General features: G+C 37.0%; 1 protein-coding gene across 4 annotated transcripts in view; it reads right to left on the bottom strand.

Annotated features, from left to right (window-relative positions):
* The window catches only part of CAMSAP2 (calmodulin regulated spectrin associated protein family member 2), an 82,496-nt gene that overhangs the window by 40,581 nt on the left and 17,695 nt on the right, over nt 1–24,220 (bottom strand). For all 4 annotated transcript variants that reach the window (XM_069022453.1, XM_069022454.1, XM_069022457.1 and 1 more), the window contains exons 3-4: nt 1,326–1,487; nt 568–651 (exon numbers count right to left, since the gene is read on the bottom strand). In XM_069022453.1, the coding sequence (XP_068878554.1) occupies nt 568–651; nt 1,326–1,487 (246 nt within the window). The remainder of the gene's footprint in view (nt 1–567; nt 652–1,325; nt 1,488–24,220) is intronic.

Genomic DNA, 24,220 nt, shown 5'->3' with positions numbered 1-24,220 from the left:
TCCCTACCTATTTTGATGGGTATAAAATACTACTTAATTAACTGAGCTCTGCAAACAAAAGAAAAAAAATCCTGTTAGGAAAGGGAATCAAACATAATCTGGTTTTATTGTATATATAATAAAACCTGTAATCAACCAGTACTTTGGATCATAGCCAGAGCAATCCTTCCCATAATATCACATACAGATCTCTCTTTTGAGATTCATGAAGGAAAAAACTATTAAAAACCATGAAACAAGTTCCAGTCTTTTTCATATCAGATCTGTCTGGGGTTTTAATTCATTCTAAAGTGTTCATTAATCTTAAATTCCTTAGCACTAATGTAACAGATGTTTCCCTGCTATCAAAGATTTATTTGTCAGAAAGGACAACTGGCTATAAAAAGTGCAACTCTGTTAGTTTTACTTTTAAATGGGTATTTTCATGGAAATTATAAAACTAATAACAAAATGAATATTACGATTTTGCTTTCTTTAACAAGCAGTTAAAAGTTCAATGTCTGCAAGAGTAAGCATTTACAGATAAATGCTTACTCTTGTTTAAAATACTTTAACTCCCACACCTACCTTTTGACCTCCTGCAGATTCTGCACTGTGATGCTCTTTTAGTTTTTGTTCCTGTTCCATGATGTCTTTCAAATGTTCATTTACCTAGAGACAAAATAGCTCATTCAGTTGTCTGTTCTAAGAAACAAGTCACAGAAATTAGAAGTTTTTCAAAAGGTCTATAAATCACGAACACAGAGTTAACTAAAAAGATAAACCAAACATTTCAGACTATAGCCCTGAAGCAAAACCAGCAAATGTCAGTGTCAGATACAGTCTAAGGTCACTGCTTGTTAGCTTTACATGATACAAACTAACCTGTCCCTTATTATGCTCAGTCACATTTGATTAACAAGGTATCCTTGTTACTTGATGCGATTACTCAGTGAAGGTAGATCACTGCAAGCAAGGTATGTTCAAACAAACAGAATACTTTTGCATTTAAATCATGACAAAGTACATGACAACTTATAAAGAGCCAAAAAGAGACCCTTTAAGCAGGCACCGTGGCTTCTCAACGTGACTGTGACACCTAAGATGTCATATGTAGTATATATTACAGTATTAATTTAGACCTCCCATTTATTTGGTCCACACATGTTTAACTTATTTCTGCAAACTTATCTTTTTATATTCCAAAAACAGCAGATGAAGGAACAGTCTGTATCAAAACAGTCCTGATATACCTACATACATAAATACATATCCTAGCCTCTCATCTCTAATTGAATCATACAGACAACAAAGAAAATCCCAGTTTGCTTTTCCAGCACTCATACCTTGTTTATCCAGTACATGACAGCATCCTCAATGTCATAGGGTACTTCTGTAGCTTGGAAGAAGGTTGAATACTGCTGAGTGCATGTGATGACTTTCTCAACACTGACCATCTCCACAGTATAAGCCATCATGAGGGTATCGATCATGGCCAAGTGAGCACTCTACAGTGAGAAGCACCAACACCTGATTAGTTTGCAAATCAAAAGATCACTTTCTTATGTATTGCTTCTGAACATAGGCACAAAGATGAAAAGACCAAAAGTGTAAATGCTACAAGTTTTCTGTCAGGTTGTCAGTTTTTAAATGAAAAACAAGTGAAAACAAACATAACAGACTGGAGAACACAGATTAAATTGCAAATTAAAATAACTTCTGTAAAATTAACACCAAATTTAAAGAACTGAAAGTGATCAGAATAAGCAAGTTTAATTCAAACATCACATACTTTTAACAGAGCTAAAGAGATCTTTTAAATTTGTCACTCATAGCAAAACCAAAACCCCCTGTCTGATTGATGTTATTTTTACTGGAAATAAAAGCTGAAACTGCCTACTAAACAGCCTTCATCATCATGAAAATGCTGCATTAATATGTGAAAGTTTATCTATATTTAAAGTCCTAATCCAGGAAGAAGACATGATTGTACTAATCTTCAGTAAAAACTCAACATGATAGAAAAACATCTATTTTTCTTCTAGTTATATTATGCAGATGTAGTGTAAGTTCCACAGCTATATATACTCAACTAGGTTTAAAACAATATACCTTCTGTTAAACTAAAAGAGGAGTTACATTTCTTCTGGTGGTTTTTATATACATATATATATATATATACATATATATATATATATATATATATATAAAGATGATGGCTATTTCCCAGTTTGTAATAGTTCAAAATGAACAAACAATCCCCCCCCCAACCCAACACAATAACCAAAAAAAAGAGGATGACAACCAGGATTTACATTAGATTTGTGTGATTGAATAATAAAATGATAGTGGTTTTTAGAGGCAGTGCCAACAGCTAAACACATTTTCTTCTGCTTCATGATAAGAAAAACAGAAACAGGTTTCTAAGTATTAAGCAAGATTTCCCATAGACCAGACCAATTTCCAAAGACAGTATTTTTAAAACACTGCCTTTAAACACAGCTCAGGATGCAAACAAAGATCCCCAACACTTGTTAACACCATCACTTCAATACTGTAAAAAATATTCACATAAACATCTCACAAAGTAGCTGTAACAGCCATGGTAACAGCGATGAACAACATGAGTCACACAGCAATATGCTATCTAATCGTAACACTTAACGTAGCTCATGCACATCCAGAATTCCCAGCAGGAAAAAGAAGAACAGATTCAGACTATACACTGCTCTTAGTGTTTATATCAATGCAAGTGATGATGCTGACCTCAGAAGTAGGCAGCAGCAAATACCCATTTTTTTAAAGCAATTAAGTTGCTTTGTTTTACAAAAAAAGGCAAACTACACTTAACAGACATTCACAAAACTGAAGTTGACAGCCAGCCTTCCTGGGACAAGCTTATTCTCCTTGGACCCTGGGTGTGACCTGAGAGCCCTGTCTGCCACAGACCCCGTGTGTGCTCCCAGTAGCAGCAGCAGCTGGGCAATGAATCAGCACCTCCTTACTGCTGCCACTACTGATGGACCCAGTCTGAATTAACTCCTTCCACCACCATTATTATGCCTTAGGAGCTTATTTACAGACCTTTATGGACAAATACTGATACAAGCTCTTAGGTGAGTGGAGGAAAGTGCTGGGCAGCTGAATCTTGCCACTCAAAAGTACTTAAGAAGGAAAAGTATTGCCTGTGTCCGGCCTCCTGAGGAGCCTGCACTCCAGTGTGCAGTGCAGCAATGCTACACAGGGGTGCACAAACCACTCCTCTGCTGGCCCAGCAATGCAGTGCAGTGGAAGGTTCAAAGTATCACATTAACCATGAGTACAGTAGTACAGTCCCCCAAATCCTTGTGAGGGATTGCAGAGCCTGGGTCAGCCAGACAGATCCATGCACTTCTGGTAGGAGTTCCCAGGTCAGATTGCAGAAAGGTAGTTTAGCATGTGTAACATGCAGGAAAGAAGGGAAGATTTTGATCATCTCTGGCATCCAAGGTCATTGCTCTAATAATCTTTCCTTGCTACATCTTACCTAGAATGAATAGCACCTGGGTTAAAACCTTGTGCTATTTTCAGAACCTCTTCAAAAAAACGAAAAAGAGACATTGAATCAGCAAGAAAATGCTGGATTTGTTTTTTTAGAGGAGGTAGTGCACAAAAATGTGTTTTTCAGCCAGACTAAGAGTGGCCTCATAGAGAATGTTACTGCTAGGAGTGTGCTAGGAGTCACCCAGGCTGATCAAGAGCTGTTCACACTGCCTGCTGCACAAGGGCATTGTTTCCACCCTTCATTCCCTGCCTGCGGGAATGCAGGTATGAAAGCTCCCAGCAGGTGTGAAAGCAGCATCTTCTTCCCCAGCTGTTGATCCATGAGTAGTTCCCTGGCTACTACACCTGTGCTCTGAGACCAGTCTGCAAGAAAAGCAACCACTGGAACTCCCCAGAGGGAATTTAGTAGCCTTCCCAGCCCCCATGCTGGATCATCAGCTTCTCTGGAAAACACCTATAAAGTGGATTGCCAGTGCAGAGAGAAAGCCACTGAAGTGTTGCTAGAACTGCCAGTATGCTCAGTACATTATAAATATATTAGGAAAAGTAAATTATTTACAATTAGTCAACTGAGTCTCATTTTCAATGTTTCTTGCAAATCATTAATGAAGTGCAAACTACTTAAACAAACAGAGGGAAGAATGACCTCAGATTTGTACTATCTCAAACTAAGTGTAATAAACTTTTACTGACACTGGCTAGATCCATGTCACAATCCTTATTTTATATAAGAAATCAAATACAAGCATCTTCAGTCTCAAAAGTGACTCCAAGTTATTTTCTTTATAATCCAGGCAGGACACTCAGAAGATTTGTAAAAAACAGAAAATAATTAAAAAAAAAAAAAATTAGTATTATCCTGAGAAACAAACAACAAATTGCCACTTTTTTCAGCTAGCAAAAATCAAACTTTTGGTTTTAGAAATAGTTTCTTTACTAATGAAAATATTTAAGACTAGTAACGTATATGGATTTATTCCCCTAGAAAATTGCAAGCAACGAAATAAACATATATGATACCTTATATCTAAACCAGTTGTTTATTTAGTTTGGTTTGTTTGCTGGGTTTTTTTCTTAAAGGAGTTACAAGAACAATGAGAAAACTATTTAATTCCACATACAGCCCTACTGGTTTTCTTCCATTTATTCTGGAAAGAACAGACATGCTGTGTTCTTTTACATCTCTCGATTCACTATGCTCAATACGAAAGACTAAATTAAAACTGCACTACAAAAACAGTGTCCTACTCTTCCAAATACAGGCTCTTTGTCAGCATAACTGCTGAAGCTCTCTAAAAAACCCCAATTTTTAAGAAATTCTGTTGATAATAATAAAGTTCTGAGGGTTGCCTCTCTCACTGAACAGCATATTTTAGGTACAGCTAAAAGAATCCAGAGGGAGAGTTCATTTTTACTAGTCAGATCTGCAGTTATGAGTGAATTATGCAAGGAAGCAACATTTCCTATCTGAGGGAGAAGCAGAAACCACTTGGAGCTGGGCAGAAACTGGGATGAGCCACTCAGCAATGTCTTCTCTCTCTGGACAAGCCTGGAACACAATGCCTGAAGGAAGTCCCCTGAAGGAGCTGCTGATGACTGGGATGAAGACAGTACATAAAATGTTGGTATTTCCTCTGAGGTGGCAGCATTCTGAAACACAGCCTAAAAAACCCAGGCAGGATTCCATGCTGTCACATACCTCCCACATCCAGAATTGCAGCAAGGCATAAATAAAGATGTACAATTCCAAAAAAGAAAAATCAATTTAGAGAAACAATTTTAAAAAGCCCCAAATGGTAACATTAAATTATACAAAACCATTAGAGAAATACCACCAAAAAAAATCAAGATCAACACAGCAGCAGTGAACAACACAGGAAATAATACACTTTTCACATAAGTGTTATGCAGAGATTTGTCTTAAGCCAATGCAAAAAACCTTTTTTTTCTTTGATTGCTTCACTACAATGGTGCAAAGTAATAAAGCCTTAAATAGGACACAACAATATATTAAAAACTACAAAATGCTGGATTCTTAGAGGTATTTTATTTTCTAAGAGACAAATGTGGTTTTGTCTTTCCCAGCTACAGCCTGCACAGAACACAAGAGTTTTAACTTACTAATCTTAACAATCTCATGTAATTACTGGTTAGATTCTGCCCTGTAATGTAGGTTTCACAGTTTTTCATTCTACTGCTGAATAGTTCAATAAGAAGCTTACTGAACTGCAGAAGAAAAATTATTCTGAGCATGGCTGCTAATGCTTTCCTGTCTGCCTAATATTTGATTACAGAGCTTTCTTTGCCTCCATTGAAGAACTGAAAACAACTTTATTAGAAAGTGTACTAAGCAAAAGGTGTATGTGATACTGCATACACAGATACTTATGGATAAATATCACAAATTACAGACAGCTCCTACATTGTTACCTACTACTAAGGATATTATATTCTATTAAGTGATATTCAGGACAAGAGTTCTCTTTTCAACTACATCTTTAGGAAAAACACAGACAAACCCATTTCCCACTACAGTACTTGAAGAAAGGGGAAGAAAGAAAACAGAGAATATAATTGTTACCCTCATGCTAAATAGAAATAAATAATTAATTCACTCTTTCCTGGAGTTTTTCTCTTTTAATAAAAGTCCCCTAAACTCACTATAATTTGGAGAAGAGATTTGATCTTTGACAGACTGGCTTTTTTAAGTAGAAACACATATTGCACAACAAATACATATAATTCTAGCTAAATTCACTAAAGATTTTGCCTCAACTGGATCAGGCACTTGAGCAAAGAACAGACAAGATCAGCTCTCTACATTTAGCTGGGAGAACTTCTGCATCTCCCTTGCATCAGTGGTTAGTGTGTAACCAACTGCTTCTGCCTTCTGAAGACAGAGGTTTGGATCCCAATACTTTCACACTCCACTTAAAAAACAGTAATTCCAAGGGCTTGATGACAATTATTCTGATTATCAAGAATATATATTAAATAATCAGTACAGGACAAATACATTAAGAAAAAAGACAGGTAAAGCAAGAGTTGCTCATATCCATGGTAGAAGAAAGACAGTAAAAGCAGGTGAGTATGTGCTTAAACACAGAGGAAAGGTGTGCCAAGAGCACTGTGAGGATCTCCTTCCATACCACTTTAACCCATGTCTATGCATCCAGCCTCCTTGCAGATTCTGTGCACAACAGTTTGAGACTGGGTAGCTTAAGCCTCCAGGCCCCTTTCCCTGAGACCCTCCCCCAGATAATCCAAGTCTCAAATGAATCTGCAAGCATAATGAGATACCATCTAAACTCCAAGTCTCAACTAAGAGTGGAAAACTGCAGAATTCCTGCTCAGGGAAAATATAGGCCAAGGCTTGAATACTGCAGGAGGTGAGGAAGGAACTCATGAGCAGAGCCAATAGGTGATAACTCTATTACAGATTTCAAAGCTATTGCTTCATTTCACCATCATTTTTACAGCAAAATGAAGACAATTTTGATACTAGAAAGGAAACAAACTAAAATATTTCAATCAACAACACGGAGCAGTCTGAAGTAGTCAGTTCTGCTCTGCTTGATGATTTTTGGATGCAATTCTTCTCTAGCCTCACAAAATACTTATGCTTAGCACAATCCTAAAATAACCCCAGCTGTCTAGTTAGTCTTGTCCTGCAAGGGAATGATCATGCTGAATTACCTCCTTGCTGCTCGACCCTGATAAGATGCTTACTCAGCAAAACCAGGCATTACTGAGTCATCCTAAGCACCTCGAGACAGATTCTGCAACACAGGGGGAATGGTTTTTGCTTTCAGTATTTTTATAACCTTCTCTATTTGGTTAACTTCTAAATTTAGTAATCTATTATATGAATATATAGAATAAAAAAATCATTGGTGGGCTGACTTTACACATGTGACACAGGAAACATAATTCACTTTATAAAAATGATTTCTTAGGTACAGATATTGGCTGTGTTAACCATTTTGATAGCACTTTTAAGTTCAACCTAGGGTTTTTCCTCATTATGCTGGTTAGGGAACTTCATAATTTTTTCTACTAACTCAATCCTAACTAAGTACCTAAAAGAGATTCCCAGACTCTTTCTGGATGACACAACCAATTGAGACCTTGACCTACTCCAGGACATGGTGAAACAAAATACCTGCACAACACACACTAGAATCAAGAACCAGCAAATGGTGTTCATCACATTATTTGAATTTTGACTTACTTTATAGTTTCACATGACCTACTTTGAATTTTTAAAATATACTTAACAATTGCAAGTTTCCTGTACCTTATTTACTGGAAACTTCAAGTGCTTAATGGTAAAAACCACAAAGACACTTCAGTGTCCTTGTGCTAAGTACTCCATGTTTCAAAGATAAATACTGGTAAGTTAGACAGTTTAAACTAAACCAAGAAAGTAACACAGGATAACTGGTAAGACAGTTATACACATTTCAACAAGTAAATAGCCAGACCCTCAAACTTTCCAGAGGACTTTGTTTTTGAAGATAATTCAGGATTTTCCTAGAATATACTGTCAAATCCTGTCCAGATAAAACAACCCCAAAAGTCTCTTACAAAAATTACTTATGTGCATTGTCTTCTTGCCCTTATGCTGGTCATTCAAACCAAGAACAAGCAATAATTGTATTAAATATCTGAATCTCTTTTTGTCACAGCAAGCTCCACTACTCTTTGAGGAATACAGGAGTGCAAAAAAGAAAAACAAGGCTTTGTCTTATCCATATATCAAAAAAAAGTAGTTCCCTCTTCCTGACTCACTTATACCTGCATAGGAATGACATTAAAACTACTGGTTTAACTTCTCTGGCAGCTCAGCTAAACACCTGCAGAGGCAGTTATCACCAGGAAGTATCAAAGCATATTCATCTCAGAACATCTGCTGAAGGAAGCCAGCCTTAGGAGTGCTGGAGAACTACCACTCCCTCATGGAGAAGCAGGAGCAGTGACAAGACAAACTAGATTTCTACAGAATTTGGGGTGAGGAGTTCAGGATTGGGTGATGCAATAGAAGTATGCAAGAGGAGAAGTCAGGCAAAGAGAAAAAGAGGCAGAGATCCCAAAATAAAATCTATGTGTAGGGCAGAGGTATTAATTCATGGAGATGAGACTGGAAAAGGAAACAGAAGGATGTCTTCTCTAGGGCAGGAAGCCTGGCACTGTGCCTCAGCATGCTGCAAGCCCCACTGACAAAGCCTTCCCATGCCACGGTTTGGTCTGGGATCAGAGCAGACTAGTTCTGAAACTTTGCAACACAGACTTCCAGCTCATCTGTGTGACAGTTAAATTGACAGCCGGTTTTGAATGGCAGCTTTTTTAGCTCAGGTAACTGATACCACATGCTTCCTGACTTATCTGCATTTCAGTTTTGCATCTTTTTGGATCAAACTAGTTAGTTACTCTCACCCTTTATCTCACAATCTTTAGAAGGTTTAAAGACTTGAATGCATGTAAAATACCCCTTTGATACAAGGCACGCAACCAACTTGATATTACAATAATGATTTACTAAAAAAATCACCTCAAGTAATACAAAGCACAATATTTGACATAATTCTCAACATTTAACACATCTACTGCTAGTGGCCTTGGTTTCTGATGAACTGAATGGTAGTAATGAGCTTTTTCTGCACATAGTACTAATGATGCTCTAATTGCAGTGATGAATAGAACAATATACTGGTTTGTTCAAATTCCCTGTTTCAAAAACTGAACTCTATTCTATCAAGCTTTTTCTTAAAAAAAAAAAAAAAGGTAAACACAGAACACTGCTTTCCTACAAGAGCAGAGATAATTTTAACTGTGTTTTTTTCCCTCATTTCTCAAACCAAAAGATGATCAAAGTAGGGCCAAATTATCAATGGAAATCTCCGACTGAATTGCACACAGTTCTGGGACTGGCCTTCCAGGGTACGTTTTTAACTCCTACATTCGACTCAGTTTCCTCAGGAAATGTGCCTCCCAGCTGGAACTTGTGTGAGACACTTGCCAAAATGCAAAACTAGAAATACAGACTTAAATTCTATGGGAAGGCGTTTTAAGAACGACTTTTAGTTACAAACAAGATATTTGGGGGGCTGTTCTTTGTAAAAACCATCTTTGTTTTTGAGGGTTACCATCCTTCTTGGTCCAAATTTGTATTTTTATCACATATGGAGGAAATGTGTATCATTTAGCACCTTAGAAAAAGCAAAAAAATATACTGCTGAAGCTAATGCCTCTGACATGTAAGCATCCAAGACCTAGGGACAACTTCATTCTGTCACATGTCAAATATCACCATATTTTCACAAAACTGCTGCTGAAGAACCTATGAAAAGCTTCTGTGGTTTTTTTTTTTTAATTGCTGATATACAAAAATCCATTTTTAGGAAAGAAACACGAGAATCTTTGTTAGGCTTAGCTTTCTTTGTTGATCTACCAAAATACTGGCTTAAGAAATCAAAACATGTACGGTCATTTCAACGTGCTATCTTCAAAAAGAGGAAAACTAGTTTCAATTTTTATATGAAAACTTAATATGAAATCTTCCTGCATTTGCATATGAACAGGCTCCTGAAAACTTCCTTGCTGTTTCTTTATTAACCATGCAAGGACAGAAATAAGGTCATCACACTCATTACTGCAATGGCAGTTACATTAAGAGTAGGAGTTATTTGACCTTCTCTTTAAAGGTTTTTAGGAATACCACATTTTTAGCCCATAACACAGCACATTAAGACATGAGAGCGAAATTGACCTGGACAAAAGTCTTCTGCTAAAATAACAGCCAAGGTCAAAAGAAATTTCCTAGTCTCCTACTTTAAATGAACTCTATCAGCAGTGTTAAATAATTAAAACAGACACACAAAATTATACTGCTCACAAGAAACCTCTTTCTCTATGGCTGATAAAGTAGTAAAACCTTGCAAGTGACAAGCTGCTGACTAATAGCATTACTAAATCAGACAGCTGACCAACATTTTTTCATCTACTTATTAAAGGATTAGGACAGGCCAGCCACAAGAGTGGCTGCTAAACAAGGATATGGCCCACAGTGATATTATAGCAGAAGTGGGAAAGGTGCTTTATGATTGTTTCAATAAACATATTCAAAAGTGTTTCCACTTGTTTGGTTAATCTGGACTAAACACCAAACTTTAGGACAGATCTTGAACCTCTGAAGCACAGGTTCTTCAGAGAAACATTCTTACATATGCACACACAGGAGTAAAACAATTACTGTGAACTTTAAGTTCTGTTTTTTCATTGTTCAAATCAACTGTACTAAGGAATATACTTTATTCTTAAGAAAGAGCAATCTGTGTGCCCTCATAGAGCTTGTGCTGTACCAATAATCCTTTTTAATAGATTATTTGGACTCGAGGATGTCCACTTCATCTACTGCTGCAGATTTTTGCAGGACATCTGGCAGTAGTTTCCATCACTATAAGCTTCTGCTAAGCACGGGGTCATACCCAGGCTCTGTCTGTGTCAGGAACTGCTACAGACCAACAGGAGCAGATTGGTACCCAGAAAAGGGTTGTGCTGAGGATGGGATACCCACAAGAAGGACTGCAGTTGCCAACAGTTTCTTGACTTAAAAAAAAAAATCTGGAATTCAAGTAGCTTACTAATAAGGCAGTGGATTGACTTTCTATCAGCATTTCACAAAAATGGGAAGGTCAATGACATAGTAACTAACTTTTCTTGAAAGTTACTTTGGTAAAGGCATGAAAAGCCATCTTCAAGAGGTACAATTTCTTCAAGAAAACTTTCTTTTGAAAAATGAAATGGGTAATTAGCTTGCAGTCTATGCACAGAAAATATTAAAATGTTTTACCCAAAGAATTGAGAGAACAGGAGACCACTGTGAACTAGAGGCTACTTCTTAGGTAACTGGCAAGCAAGGTAAAACAGTGCCCATTCTCATCCTTCACAAGTATCTGTTTGTAAACCAGCTCTTTTCAGGGCATGAAAATGAATTGGAAAGTCTCCTTCATCCACCTCTCTTTGGTAATGAAATAACTGCCAGTTCATAAGTCTTCTTAAAGATTAAAACAATAAACCACACCATTGTGTTCTCATTCCTCATGCATTTTTGGTTTATAATGTTATTATTCCAGGAGATGTTGCATAATTAGTAGCTCTTAAAACAGTGAAGTCAGCTGCAGCAGTAACCTATTCACATTGTAGTAAACAACCATTTTCTTAGGCAAAATATCCCTCCTCCTTTTCTCCCCAACTAAAGCATGCTGAGTTAGAGAGCATAGTGATAAATGAAACAAAACAAAGCAACCAGCTGAAGAGAAAATCACAAGGCAGAAATGGGAAAACTGGTAACTCCTATCCTTTAATTTTCAAAGTAATTACTTAAGATGGCAATAACTAGATTGTGAGTATTTTCTTTGCTTCCAAGAATACCAATAAATACCTATAGCACAAGATATGTCAGTGCATGCTGTCCAGAAACCACACAAGCCCTTCACATGATGAAATCTTTCCTCTGGCAAAAGCAGTGACCCTCATACATGAACCTCAACTATTAAATCACCTTGTTAATTGGAAAGAGGAGGGAAGATGAACAGAGGGAAGAAGATGGAAAGTATTCTATAGCTGTCCTTAAGCAATGGATTCAGAGACCACCAGGTGTAAACACGAACTCCCCTCAGCAGTACAATGTAGTGCCATGCAAGGAGCAGTGCAGGCCCTGCGCAAGAGACAGGCAGTTCCAGAGATTCTCAACATTGTTTCGTCAGCCAAAAGCATAAAACCACAAAACAAAAATATTTGCTGGGCAGTTTGGCTGTTGGAACATTTGGAGGAACTGAAAACAGGTTTTGTTTTTGGATGAGGTGGAAAAGAAGGTGGTATAAGCATAGAGGAATGACATCAAGCCAGGCCAAAATCCCTGCAGAAGTACTGCTGCAAGGACTTAACTGATGGTTTTTCTAATTGGACTAAGTAAAGCAAAGCAAAGTAGAAATGGTTGTTTTCTATTTCTTTCCTTAATTTCTGAATGCCTTATTTTGCTCTGTGTTTCATGTCTGTGGTTTGTTTGGTTTTTTTCCAAACCTCCTTCTCATTAAAATTAGAAATTGCCTGACATCTGTTCTTTCTTTTCAAGCATCCAAACTCTGAAATCCCATAATCCGTAAATGGGAAAGGACGATTACTGAGAAACTTGGCTGAACTACATGTGAGACACATTACAGGACGTTTCAGCAATCAATTTAAAATCATTGGCTTCAAGTGTGTTATTTCAGAATTGCAGACAGTATCTGTAACTTGTGTTACCTAAAATACCCAAAGGAAAATTTTATCAAACATAAAAAGCTGGCTGTCTGCATAGGCAAGTCAAACTGTAGTATTTGAAAAAGAAAAAAAAAATCAGTACTGTGATAGAACACGATGGAATGGACACTCTTAGAAAAGCAGGCATACAGCTCTCACTGAAGAAGAAATATCACAGGACATGTTTTGGCCATAGGTAATAAGCAGGATATATTTCAGTACCTACCTGGTCATCTGGACATATGATAAATCCAAATCAGTAAGCAATTTTGCCAAAGAAAATTCTTACAGTACACATTACAGATATGAAAGACTGTGCAAAACATTATATTAAACATGAAAACTTGTCAATAGTTTAAAATGTGCTTTAAAACATAGTTTAGATAATTTAAGGTTTGCTTAGAAATGTTAATTACCCTTAGACACAGAACAGTTGCTATTTTAAGATGTATTACTTAAGAATTATGATGTTTATTTCAAGTTCTCTGTTGGACACATATGGACAAGAGGTACTATAGAGGCCCAAGAATGAACCCAGGCTAGAGGAATGCCAAGCCTACAAGAGAATATACACATCGTTTCTCCCTGAACAGAGGGCTCTGTGGTATTTTAGCTTCCAATAAATAATGTGTACTTTGTGTATATAATGCAGCTACAGTGCATATATTGATCTAATGCATTATTTTATTATCCTACGACAGATGAAAGGTGCAGGCACAGACCTGGGCTATCTCATTAGTGAAGAACTATTTCACAATCTTATAATTATTGATGGAGAACAATCATACATGCACCTGTAATCCTCACTTTAAATAAAATTTCATTTCAGAAAGACAATTTTGTATCTCCATATTGCGGCAAAGAAAAAGGAAAAATTCAAAAACTATTAGGATAAACTGATAGGAACATTCCCATTAGTACACATGCTTTCTGTTGTGTCTGGAACTCTTCCCATTCATTCTCTTTGCACTTGGATGCAAAACAAATACTAGCCATAGAAGAGTGGGTGCTGTAACCCTTGCTACCCTATTGTTTGGGTAGTTCAAAATGTATTGTCAAATCCAAATCAAAGTCAATGTTTAATACAAGCTACCCATACTGTGTAAAAAACAAGACAAAACAAAATCAGTTTTGCATGTCCAAAGAACAAGCACAGAGAGGCTCAACCAGAGTAGCTACTATAGACAAGAGGAACATGAACATCCCTCACTTCTTTCTTATAGCCTGCAACTTCCTTGTGCCATCCCAGGATGTGCAGTCACACAGCAGGAAATGTGCTCCCAGCTCCATCCTTCAGCCAGGCATGAGCAGCAAACCGGGCCGTGTGCCGGGACAGGACGGCCAGAGCCGGAAGCCCTTGGAAGCGAGCTGGCTGTTCAGACACCCATTCCCAGAGCCACGCCACAACAGCTGCAGGCTGCTGGGCAGCCAACTGGACCACACTGATCTACCAGAAAGTACAACTCTGAAATGGTTCAAAATAAAGAAAAGCCATGGTAATAGTGATTCTTCAAACCTTTTACTTGGATACTCTTTAAAATACTTCTATCATTGATTAACATGACCTTTACAATGACTTTTGAATTAATCCCTAACTGACTATACTGGGATTGTCTTTACATAAACTACAAATTCTTTTGACAAGTTGAGCTTTATCAATGACTGACTATTATATTTTGAATGCTATCTTCATCTTAACTCTTTACATTCTTAATGTCTTATTTCCCTATTGGTAGATTTGGCTCAGTAACTCTCGCGTTTGTTTACATACACACATTTACACACCAATATATCTATAGGAGGGAGATGTCAGAGTAGCTCTGAATACACACAGCAAATGATGTTTACAACAGGCCTTAATGAGAATGAATCAGTCATTCAAACAGCATTACCCCTGTGAGATAAGAATGAGACAGGTGGTCACATTTAGAGATTAACGTCTTGTTTTTGCCAGGGTTCCAAGACTGCAAATGAAAACGCCAATTTGGCTTTTCCTAGCTTTCCCATATTTGGCACTGACACTAATTTTTTTAACTTTTTTTTGGGGTGCATAGTTAAATATATAAATAATATCATCAATTTTACTTCTACATATACTAATATTGGTATTAAAATATTGGGGTTTTTAAACAGATCATTTTAATAGAACAATCAACCATTACCAGACATTTGTTTAACAAGTCCTGCTCAGCTCTTTATATTTTATGTATATATATTATGATCTTTTCATTCCTCTGTTGCCCTGATCCAACATGAAAACTCGCTGTTACACCCTGGTATTTCAACAAGACACTGGATGAAGCAATTTAAATTCTCTTCTAATTACTGATAAAGAACGTACTGCCTAGTACTGAATGTATTCATATTTGCAGATATAATGCTATGTAAGTATGATAAAACATGCTGCTTGGTGAGATAAAGACAAACAATTCTTTCACATAAATAAATAATTAATAAATACATATATAGACCTGATTTTATAGTCTTCTCACTCAGCCTCCAAATTTTATTCTGCATTTGATTAATTTAATAAACATTTCACTGAAATAGTAAGCAGCCCTACCTTAAGCACTATGTACTGCATACTGACATTTACAACAGAGAAAAACAAGTGACCTACCAAGCATTCCAATATCACCTCAAAACCTCATTTCAATGTATAATCATGTTCAAACTGCTTATGCAAATGCAATTAATTGCATCCTCTAAAAAGGCATCTGAAATACATAAGACTGCAAAAACAGTTTCTGTAAATATAAGCCTACTGTAACGTGCTTTTTCACAGCAGCAAGTATAGAAGTTAAATAATATTATTTTACAAGTTCAGTTATTACTTTTATTATCTTCTTCAGTATTTTCCTGTTGTAATATGAATCCATTATTTTGCCCCCAGAAATTATGACAATAAAGTAAGAGATAATGGCATGTCTAGTTGCCAAAAAATTAACAGTGTATTATTTTAATCTGTAAAGCACCATGTATACTGATGCTGTTGCAAGAAGCGGAGGAGGATTGGTGGGAGTTATACTGTGGGTGAAAAAAAATTTTCACCATTCTGGAAGAAGATATTCCCAGCAATAAGGCTTTATCACATCATGCCTACACAGAGATTTGGAAGTCTCTGCTTTATTGGGATTGTCACAGATTGATGATGCCCTTTTGATAGAATAACTGAAGCACTTTGGGGAAACACCCCCGAGCACTTGGCTGTGATTACCTTTTAGTAACAAAAAGGTGTAAAGTGGGAAGAAGTTAAGTTGCTCTATATCAGCGAAGCTTTGTGAATTGTTGAACTGTGAGCTCCAGTCTCTGTAGAAACTTCACTTCTCCCACCCAGCCATCACTCTAAGTCCCTTTAAAGACTCAGTTCCCCTCCTAAGCCCTCTAATCTCTCACATTTTTTCTCAGACCTATATCCTGAAGGCCTTCTTGAACTATTCTCAGTATGTGCTGGCTCAGGAAGGAAGCTCATCAGAGTCCACGGCTATTTGGTCTGCACTTCAGCCTTCCCTTTGGCAAAGGAGTGAATTTGGCTCACTCTCCTCTAGTCCAGCAGCTATCTCCAATATGCTTGTAAGAACTACAAGAAAGAATTTGTAAAATAAATAACCAGCAGAACAGAGATATACACCATCCCTAAGTAGAACAAAAGACAAAATCAAAATGTCATTGGACTAGGATTAAACTTGCAAATTCAGATAATATTTTAAATTCTTTTCAAAGAAGATTTGGGAAAGGTACAGAAGCAATGCAAAGAATGAAAAATCATCAGTGTATGCCTTCAGGAAAACTTAGAGGAAAATTTAGTCAGTGGTTGTACTGGAAGAATAGTAGGTATTTTTCAAGATAAAATAACTGCCAGGAAAAAAAACACAACCCACCATTTAGCAGACTACAATTTGGATAAGACAACAAAAGTGACAATATGGTCAAAATAGAATATATTTTAGAATAATATGAAAGCAGTCTTGCATGATTTTATCCTTAATTTAGTCATCAAGATGGTAGCTGAGATGCACATTATCTAAAAGTAAATATGAACCAAGAGCTTCTTCATACAGGGAAAAAGTGATAGAAGTGGCAGGAGAGACGTGCAGTTATACGATTAAACACAGCACCTTTTTAAACCACCTAAGTGCTGACAGGCTTTTGTGCTGCTGTCCAAGGTTTCAGCCTTAAAAAGCCAGCTTGTAGCTCATTTCTTTGATGACTGAGGACAGTCATGTTTAGGGTGGAAATACTGTCCTACAGAGAAATAGCTCAATTCTGTTAGGAGACCTGCAAGCTGACACTAGTAACATATTTCCTTTTTTTTAAAGGGAGTTCTAATTCAGTCTTCTAGAAAATATATTAATTTTTGATAGTCTTTGGATTATCTGCAAGTCTGCCAATTTCAGGCTTAACCTAAATCTTCATCTCAGTCTGGAGCAAATAGGGAAAGAAAAAAATACTATATTTTTAAAACTACAAAAGGATTTAAAGAGGAGTAATCTGTACACATTGAGCTATTCTTCCAATAAGTCTCAGAACACTGGGGACATTCCAAAAGATTAGAAGACGTGAAACAATGGATTTTATTTGAGAGCCAACAGACAATACAAAGAATTTTAATGCCCCAATTTTGGAGTCAACAAGCAGCTTGATTTATATATGTAAAATGAACACATGCCAATTTAAACATGAACTAACAGAACATAAGCCACTTTCTAAATTCACTTAAATTTATAAGTGAAAAGTGCAAGACTTATTATGAGTGTAAGGCATCTAACTTGATACTCATACATTCTGATTAAAGAGACTTCTTAATGCTGCATACATTAAACTGATTTATAGTGCAGCCCTGAGCATAGAATCAGCAATGAATTGGTGAATTTTTCAAGAAACACCACATGAATGAGTTACCAGCTCACCAGCTCTTACTATTTTTACCAGTGGCCTGGAAGGAAAACTCCTCACTGATCAGGTTTAAAGAGAAGGGAAAAATTGTGCCAAGATGATTAATTACAGGAGTAATCAGTTCTCCCTCTGAATTTGGTACAGTAAGAAGAGAATCAAATAAGTCACAGAAATGAAAGGTCCCACCTTAGCTGAATAAAGGCAAGCAAGCTATAATAATCAGAAAGGTACTGCCTTCTCTAGTAAAAGAAAGTTTAAAGTTGTTTAAGGAACGGAACCTAAAATAATTGACACTACAGCCATAGATATGATAAAAGCATAATTGTGTTAAGTCATTAAGACATTAGATCTTGTTAGAACAAGCAAGGCTGTATTATCCTTCTCCTTCCCCCATAAGCAGAACAAGCCAATAATACCAAGGTACATGTAGCCTGTTACGTAAGTTCTCAGTTTCCCTGAAAACGAGAGAAATTATCCCTCAGTGCTTAGAGGCATATGAGTATTTTTGCTGCTGTTGTAGAAAGTACAGAGTACTTTAGGAGGATTGGGGGTTTTTTCCCCCCAAAGCTTTGACCTGGAAAAATAATAATTTTCATACATATGCATCATACTTTTAGAATTAGGATTTGCTTCTCTCTAGCAGTTCTTTGGTAGCATATATGCATATTTCTTTATCAACTTCAGTATTACCATGCTATTGTACTTCCCAACTGCGTAAGTTAACTGTTGTATTTTTTTCCTGTTGCTGAAGAAAAGCTAAAAGCAGGAGTTGGAATAAGTTGATCCTTTGCAGGTATCTACCTATAAGATACATTTTACCATAAAGAATTTAGCAACACAGAAGTTGAGACTTCCCTGACAAAATGATATACTGAACTACACTAATTTACAATCTTTCTATGGGCAGTCACAACATTATCATCTTTTTTTAACCTCACATACACACAGCTGTCTTTACAGTGATCTTCTAACTATCATTAGATGGTTTGGTTTTGCTTTTGGGAGCCAGGAAGTTAAGAAGAGGGGTAAGGAAAAGAAACAAACAAAAAAGTAAAACCTTCGTAATTGTGAACTGAATTTTATTTCCATCACCACTCTGTCCATTTCATTGTTTCTCTTTTATGTATTAGGATGTAACCTGGCATAGTCCTGTAATTCACTCTAACTTTTTTTTTTTCAGTCCATGCTTCAAAGTGAATTAGCTGCCTTGGCAGAACAATGCCCCAGAAACATATCAGTGGGATTTTCACAATTCTTTCTGTGTAATAGAACAGGAAGCTTTTACAAATGTTTATTACCTCACAGAATGCCCTTAAAAAGGGAAATAAAGTGCAGGGTATTTTCCACCAAAGCACGTTTTAGCAACATATGGTATAATCAGTTCCAAATTAATCTTAATATGATGGAGAAGAGAGTCAGAAAAAAGTCTGTATTAACCTTCTGCACCAGAGTAGAGAACACATCAGTAAATCGCTGGTCAGAAGGTACAATCTGAGGTTAGAGATTGTCACCACCTGAAGGGAACATGCAATGAATGTCACTGCAGGAGAGGAAGCTGACATACACATGTGTCACCTTGCAGGCTCTAGCTCACAAAAAACACACCACAAGCCATGTGCCCTACAAGCCTTGACAAGGTCAGGTGGAATCCTGGGTCCAGTTACCAGCACAGCCTGTAAAGAAAGACAGCCACCAAATGGAGGGCATTTGGAATGAAGAAAAGGTTTGTGAAACAAAGTGCCCGAGAGGCGTTACCTGCCCACACATAAAAAAGAGCTGCTACAAAAAGGAAGGGAATAAACTGCTCATGTTCACACAGACACAGGAGAAATCAAGGAGCTGATACTACAGAATAGATTTTAGAAAGTCTCCTTTTCCTTAAATTTCTTTCTCATGGTAGGGTTCTTCTGACAGCTGATGTGGCAAAATAAAGCCCCCCCTAGCCCAGAACCCCGGGATTAATTTATAATTTGCAGGTCAGCATCAGTAAAAAGAGGGTGAGGTGGTACAACTTCTGTAACTACACCTTTGAACAAATGTTGTTGACAAATAAAGAGAGAATGTCATCTATCTTTCAACAGCACTTAATTGGCACCTACTGCAGTTGTTTGTTGCTTAAATACCACTTACTCATATATTGAAGTAAATTGCAGTATCCTTTAATAATGTAACCAATACATCCGTTTCACATTTAAGAAACATATCCCTATATAATAAGATTTCTTATTACATACTATATGTATTTAACAACTGCATCATATAAAATTTATCTAATAACCTATTACATGCTTACCCAGTATCTACATATTCTCTTTGCTTTTCTTGTAATTTTCTTCTTTGAAAGGCCAGAATACTTTTAACCTCCCACTTCTTTATCAAAACAAACAGTTAAAAGAATTGCAATACACACTTCACATTCGATATAGTTATGTCATAAATACCGACTGCTGTATCTTCTAAATTGTATTCCAAACACCCAACTTAGATCTTAGAAAAGCTCTTGCCATTTCAGCTTTAGAGTGATGTCATCAGTCTTGACAGCTGACTGATTTGGATCTCTGGCTACTACTAGATGATTATATAAATTGTGCTAAATATAACTTTATCCATTATTCTAAAATCATTAAGCTGCAGGATTTCTTTCTGACATACTCTTTACTAATTTTTCCACTGGTCTTAGATTCATGGTTTGGGAAGGCAAAGGAATATACTGGGAAATATCCTTCCTCATGATCTTCTGAGACATGAGGGAAAACTAAACATCATTTATACTAGATAGTTATTTACATTTATACTAGATAGTTAATTTGCTACAGAGCACTATTATAGTCAATTTATAACTTAAAATATTCAAAAAGGTACCAGATAATCTTTTCATGTAAGTCCTGGTTTATTTACATAGCACAAATTCTACCGGATTTTGCTTTGGCTGATTTGGAGATGCATGTCTGCAAGGTAATACAACTTCTTACTAGTTCATATAAACCTACCAGTTCAGAGAAAACCTATCAGTTCCTATAAACAATGGGCATACACTGCTATTTACAGCATTTCCCTAACTGTCACACAAGAACAGATATACTATGGAGACCTTAAGATATTTTGCTCATTCAACCTTAGGAAAAGAAAATCTCATAATGTTAAATTCCATAGAGTTTGTAAGAACAAAGATTTTGTTGTGATACATCTACTGTGATGACAGAGTGTGTTCGCTGCTGATAAAGGCAGGCAGATTGCCAGGATTATGTGTGCAGATTAACAAATGCAGATTCAAAATGTTCTTTTGTACTAGACCAGAGCAGCTGCTGCATTTTGGGGAGTACAAACTGTATTCCTTCAACAGTCAGTGTGGTTTTGTCCCCTTGTTGCTGTGTGTATGTACTACACAGAGCTGGTAGTGAAGCTCTCCTTATGTTTACATGACAGACCCATACCTCCTGGTAAAAGCTGCTCACTATTTTCCATAATAGGAAGAAAGCAGTGCTCTTCAAGTCACTCCCTGCTACAACCATGTAAGATTTTTAGCTTTCTACTATCCAGTACAAGGGTATTAAGAAAGATTTCTCTTCCTTACCATAATTCAAACAAACTGATGAAGAAATTCCTTCTAAGTAGTCCGTAAAACAATTCACAGATACATCTTTTCCTAATAGCTCAGTTACTGTGCTCCAAAATATACTTAACCCAGTAGAAGTAACCTAAACACTTATTTAAATAAACCTTTCCACATATTTAAAGATAGAAGGAAAGTTCACAGCCACAAACCAACAGCCAAAAGCTGAACTACACTACATATAACAGTGCTATTGAAAGAGGAAGAAAATGTTCTTAAACTGTGTGTAACAAATAGTCTTTCTTTCAAGTTTAATGAAAATACTTCCTGACCTTTTTAGAAAGCATTTTCTACGTGGTATCTGGCACTCTTTACGGACTTAATTTATGACATATTTCTTTCAAAATTTGTTCCTCCTTTTAACTAGTTTTCCTTTCGTGCTTCAGGAGTGGATTTTGGTCTGTTCTCAGGTGGCTGTTTTGGGGTTAATTAAAACACCATCATCACCCCCTGTTTCTCCACCTCTCCCTCCCCACCTCTCCCCCCCCCAGGGTAAAAGCAGCACAAGATGAAATAATAGCTAAGAACACAATCAGAAGCTCTTTGATTCAAAACTTGAGTTTGTTCAAGGCAGAAGAACACCAACTATTTTGCAAGGAAATGAACAAGATAAACAACAGACAATAATAATGCACTTCATTATTTTCTCATGAGAGGCATGAGACTTGACTTTGGGAGGTACTACCTTCACTTGAGGTGCATTTAATTTCCTGTCATTATTCCAAAAGCAGCAGTTTGATTTAGTAGATCATGATGTCAGTTGGAAGACGTATTACAATACTCTCTCCTCATTTTAGTAAAAGATTAAATGTAGTTACCACAGTTTTACATTAGAATAAGCATGAGAAAATGTGCTGCTATTTGTAAACATGTCCTACATTCAGGTGGCAAAGGCCAATGTAAGGCCAGCTCTATATACATCTGTATCCATTGAGGATTTTATGGCAGTTCTGAGAAGGTACTTTCAAGGCAATTCAAGCATCATTGTTTATTCAATAGCTCTGTATAACTGAAATCAACCCTACAAGAACTGCTAGAAAGAACAATCAGATTTAGCTACCTTCTAGGCAAGAATTCTCAGTAATACAAGTTTGAAATGCCAGCTACGGTGCTGGAACCCTAAGACTGAAACACTACATAAATTTTTGTATTGAAATTAAGGATGCTGGAATAAAAAAAAAGGCCAACAAAAAAACCAACTAAAATTAAAGCTAGAGAAATCATAGAAAGCCTTAGAGTTTTTAGCATTAGAGTTGCTGGAAAGGACCAGGAAATCCTCCCTCCATTGTATTCTTTATAGACACAACTTGGTGTCAGGAGCTTTGCTACCTTCCACATTAGTTGCCACTTTTTGTGCACAAGCTGAGCAAACAGCATTCCATGAAAACCCAAAGGATGTTGCAGAGGCCTTTGTGGTTATCTCAGTCTTCCACAAATTTCTGATATGGATATACAGAAGTACAGCAAACCCCACTATAACTCACTGATAACCTGTATCTTTTGCACTCACTAAATTCTAGACAAACGTACTGTAAAAAAACATCCCAAGACACTGCTTCTATTTACATGACACAGAAAAAAAGCATTTTCTACGTACAACAAAAACATAATTAAATACAAGCAAAACAAAATACCCAGGCTATGAGTCAACAAAAATTGCTTGAAAAAAAAGCTAATAGGACATTAAGTTCTAAGTTAAAATGGTAAGTGCAGAATGAACTCTGTGGAGAGCTGTAGCAGTTACCATGGCCCAACTGTGAACTGGCACCTTGTGTGTGAGGGAGCCTGGTACAACATTACTGCAGCAAACAGGTGTTTGTGCAGTGCTAACTGAAGTGGGATGGTATATTTGACACAGTAAGTCCAGCAAAAATACTGGATCCCTGTTTTCAAGCAAATGAGAACCTTACAGGGAATGTATGCGAAGAGACTAGAAATGGAACAAAAAATATGGAACCTCTAAAGATTACATTATCCCAGCCCAAACCCACAGTAGACTGGTTCTACACAGCACATCAGACTCACTGAACTCAGGTTCTGTTTCACCACTGTATTTGCTTATTACATTATTTTAATCTTCTGTGAAACATACTACTATCAAAGATGATTATATATCACAAGGCAGTTAGAATCTGGTGCTTTAACTAACAAATTATGGTATCTATGGGCTCAAGTCAAGTAACTGCAAATTCTTTTTATGTGTCTTCATCTAACAACTAATTTACAATAGCATGGAATGGAAACCTGTTGCATCATGCCTAAAACCAGAAAAAAAATTGTTCAGGGCAGAAACCACATCTTACTTCTTTGTTCTGTGAACTGCTTAGTACACGTTGTATCGCTTTGCAGAGTTAAAGGAGCTGTACAGCCTGGAAGTACAGAGGCTGTAGCATGTAGCTGCAAGTAACCAGGTGAGCTGCTGCAGCCCTTCCTCAAGGAGAAACACACTGCTGATGAAAGGCACTGTCATTTCCAATGAATGCAGTCTGCCAGGGAGACCAAAAGTCTGGACTGCAGGATGAGTTAATCACTTACTGTCTGTTATCTTACCCAGAAGGAGAGCCAGGTTCTGACTGTGGGTACATACACACCTAGCACTATCAATCCCCCTGTCCTCCAGCCTTCCACAGGAGTTTCGCCAGCTGTGATTAACTTCACAATTAGTTCTGCACAACAGAAAAGCAAAACTGGTGCAAAGGTACCTGGACTCGCCTCTGCTCCCTCTTCAGGGTATTCACTTCAGTCAGCTCTGCTCTAGTCCTGGGAAATGAATACCCCATGGCAAGTGGGCTACCGTTGGTGTGATCCTAGAGCCCAGCTTCCAGGTTACGTGCTCAAAAAAACTGCATTTGTGCTCCCTGAGATGCTTCCACATTGCAAACCACA

Source organism: Aphelocoma coerulescens, chromosome 8 (genome assembly GCF_041296385.1).
Source record: "Aphelocoma coerulescens isolate FSJ_1873_10779 chromosome 8, UR_Acoe_1.0, whole genome shotgun sequence".
Lineage (NCBI taxonomy): Eukaryota > Metazoa > Chordata > Aves > Passeriformes > Corvidae > Aphelocoma > Aphelocoma coerulescens.
The sequence above is the reverse complement of the archived record's forward strand: the minus strand, read 5'-3'. Positions and strand labels throughout refer to the sequence as shown.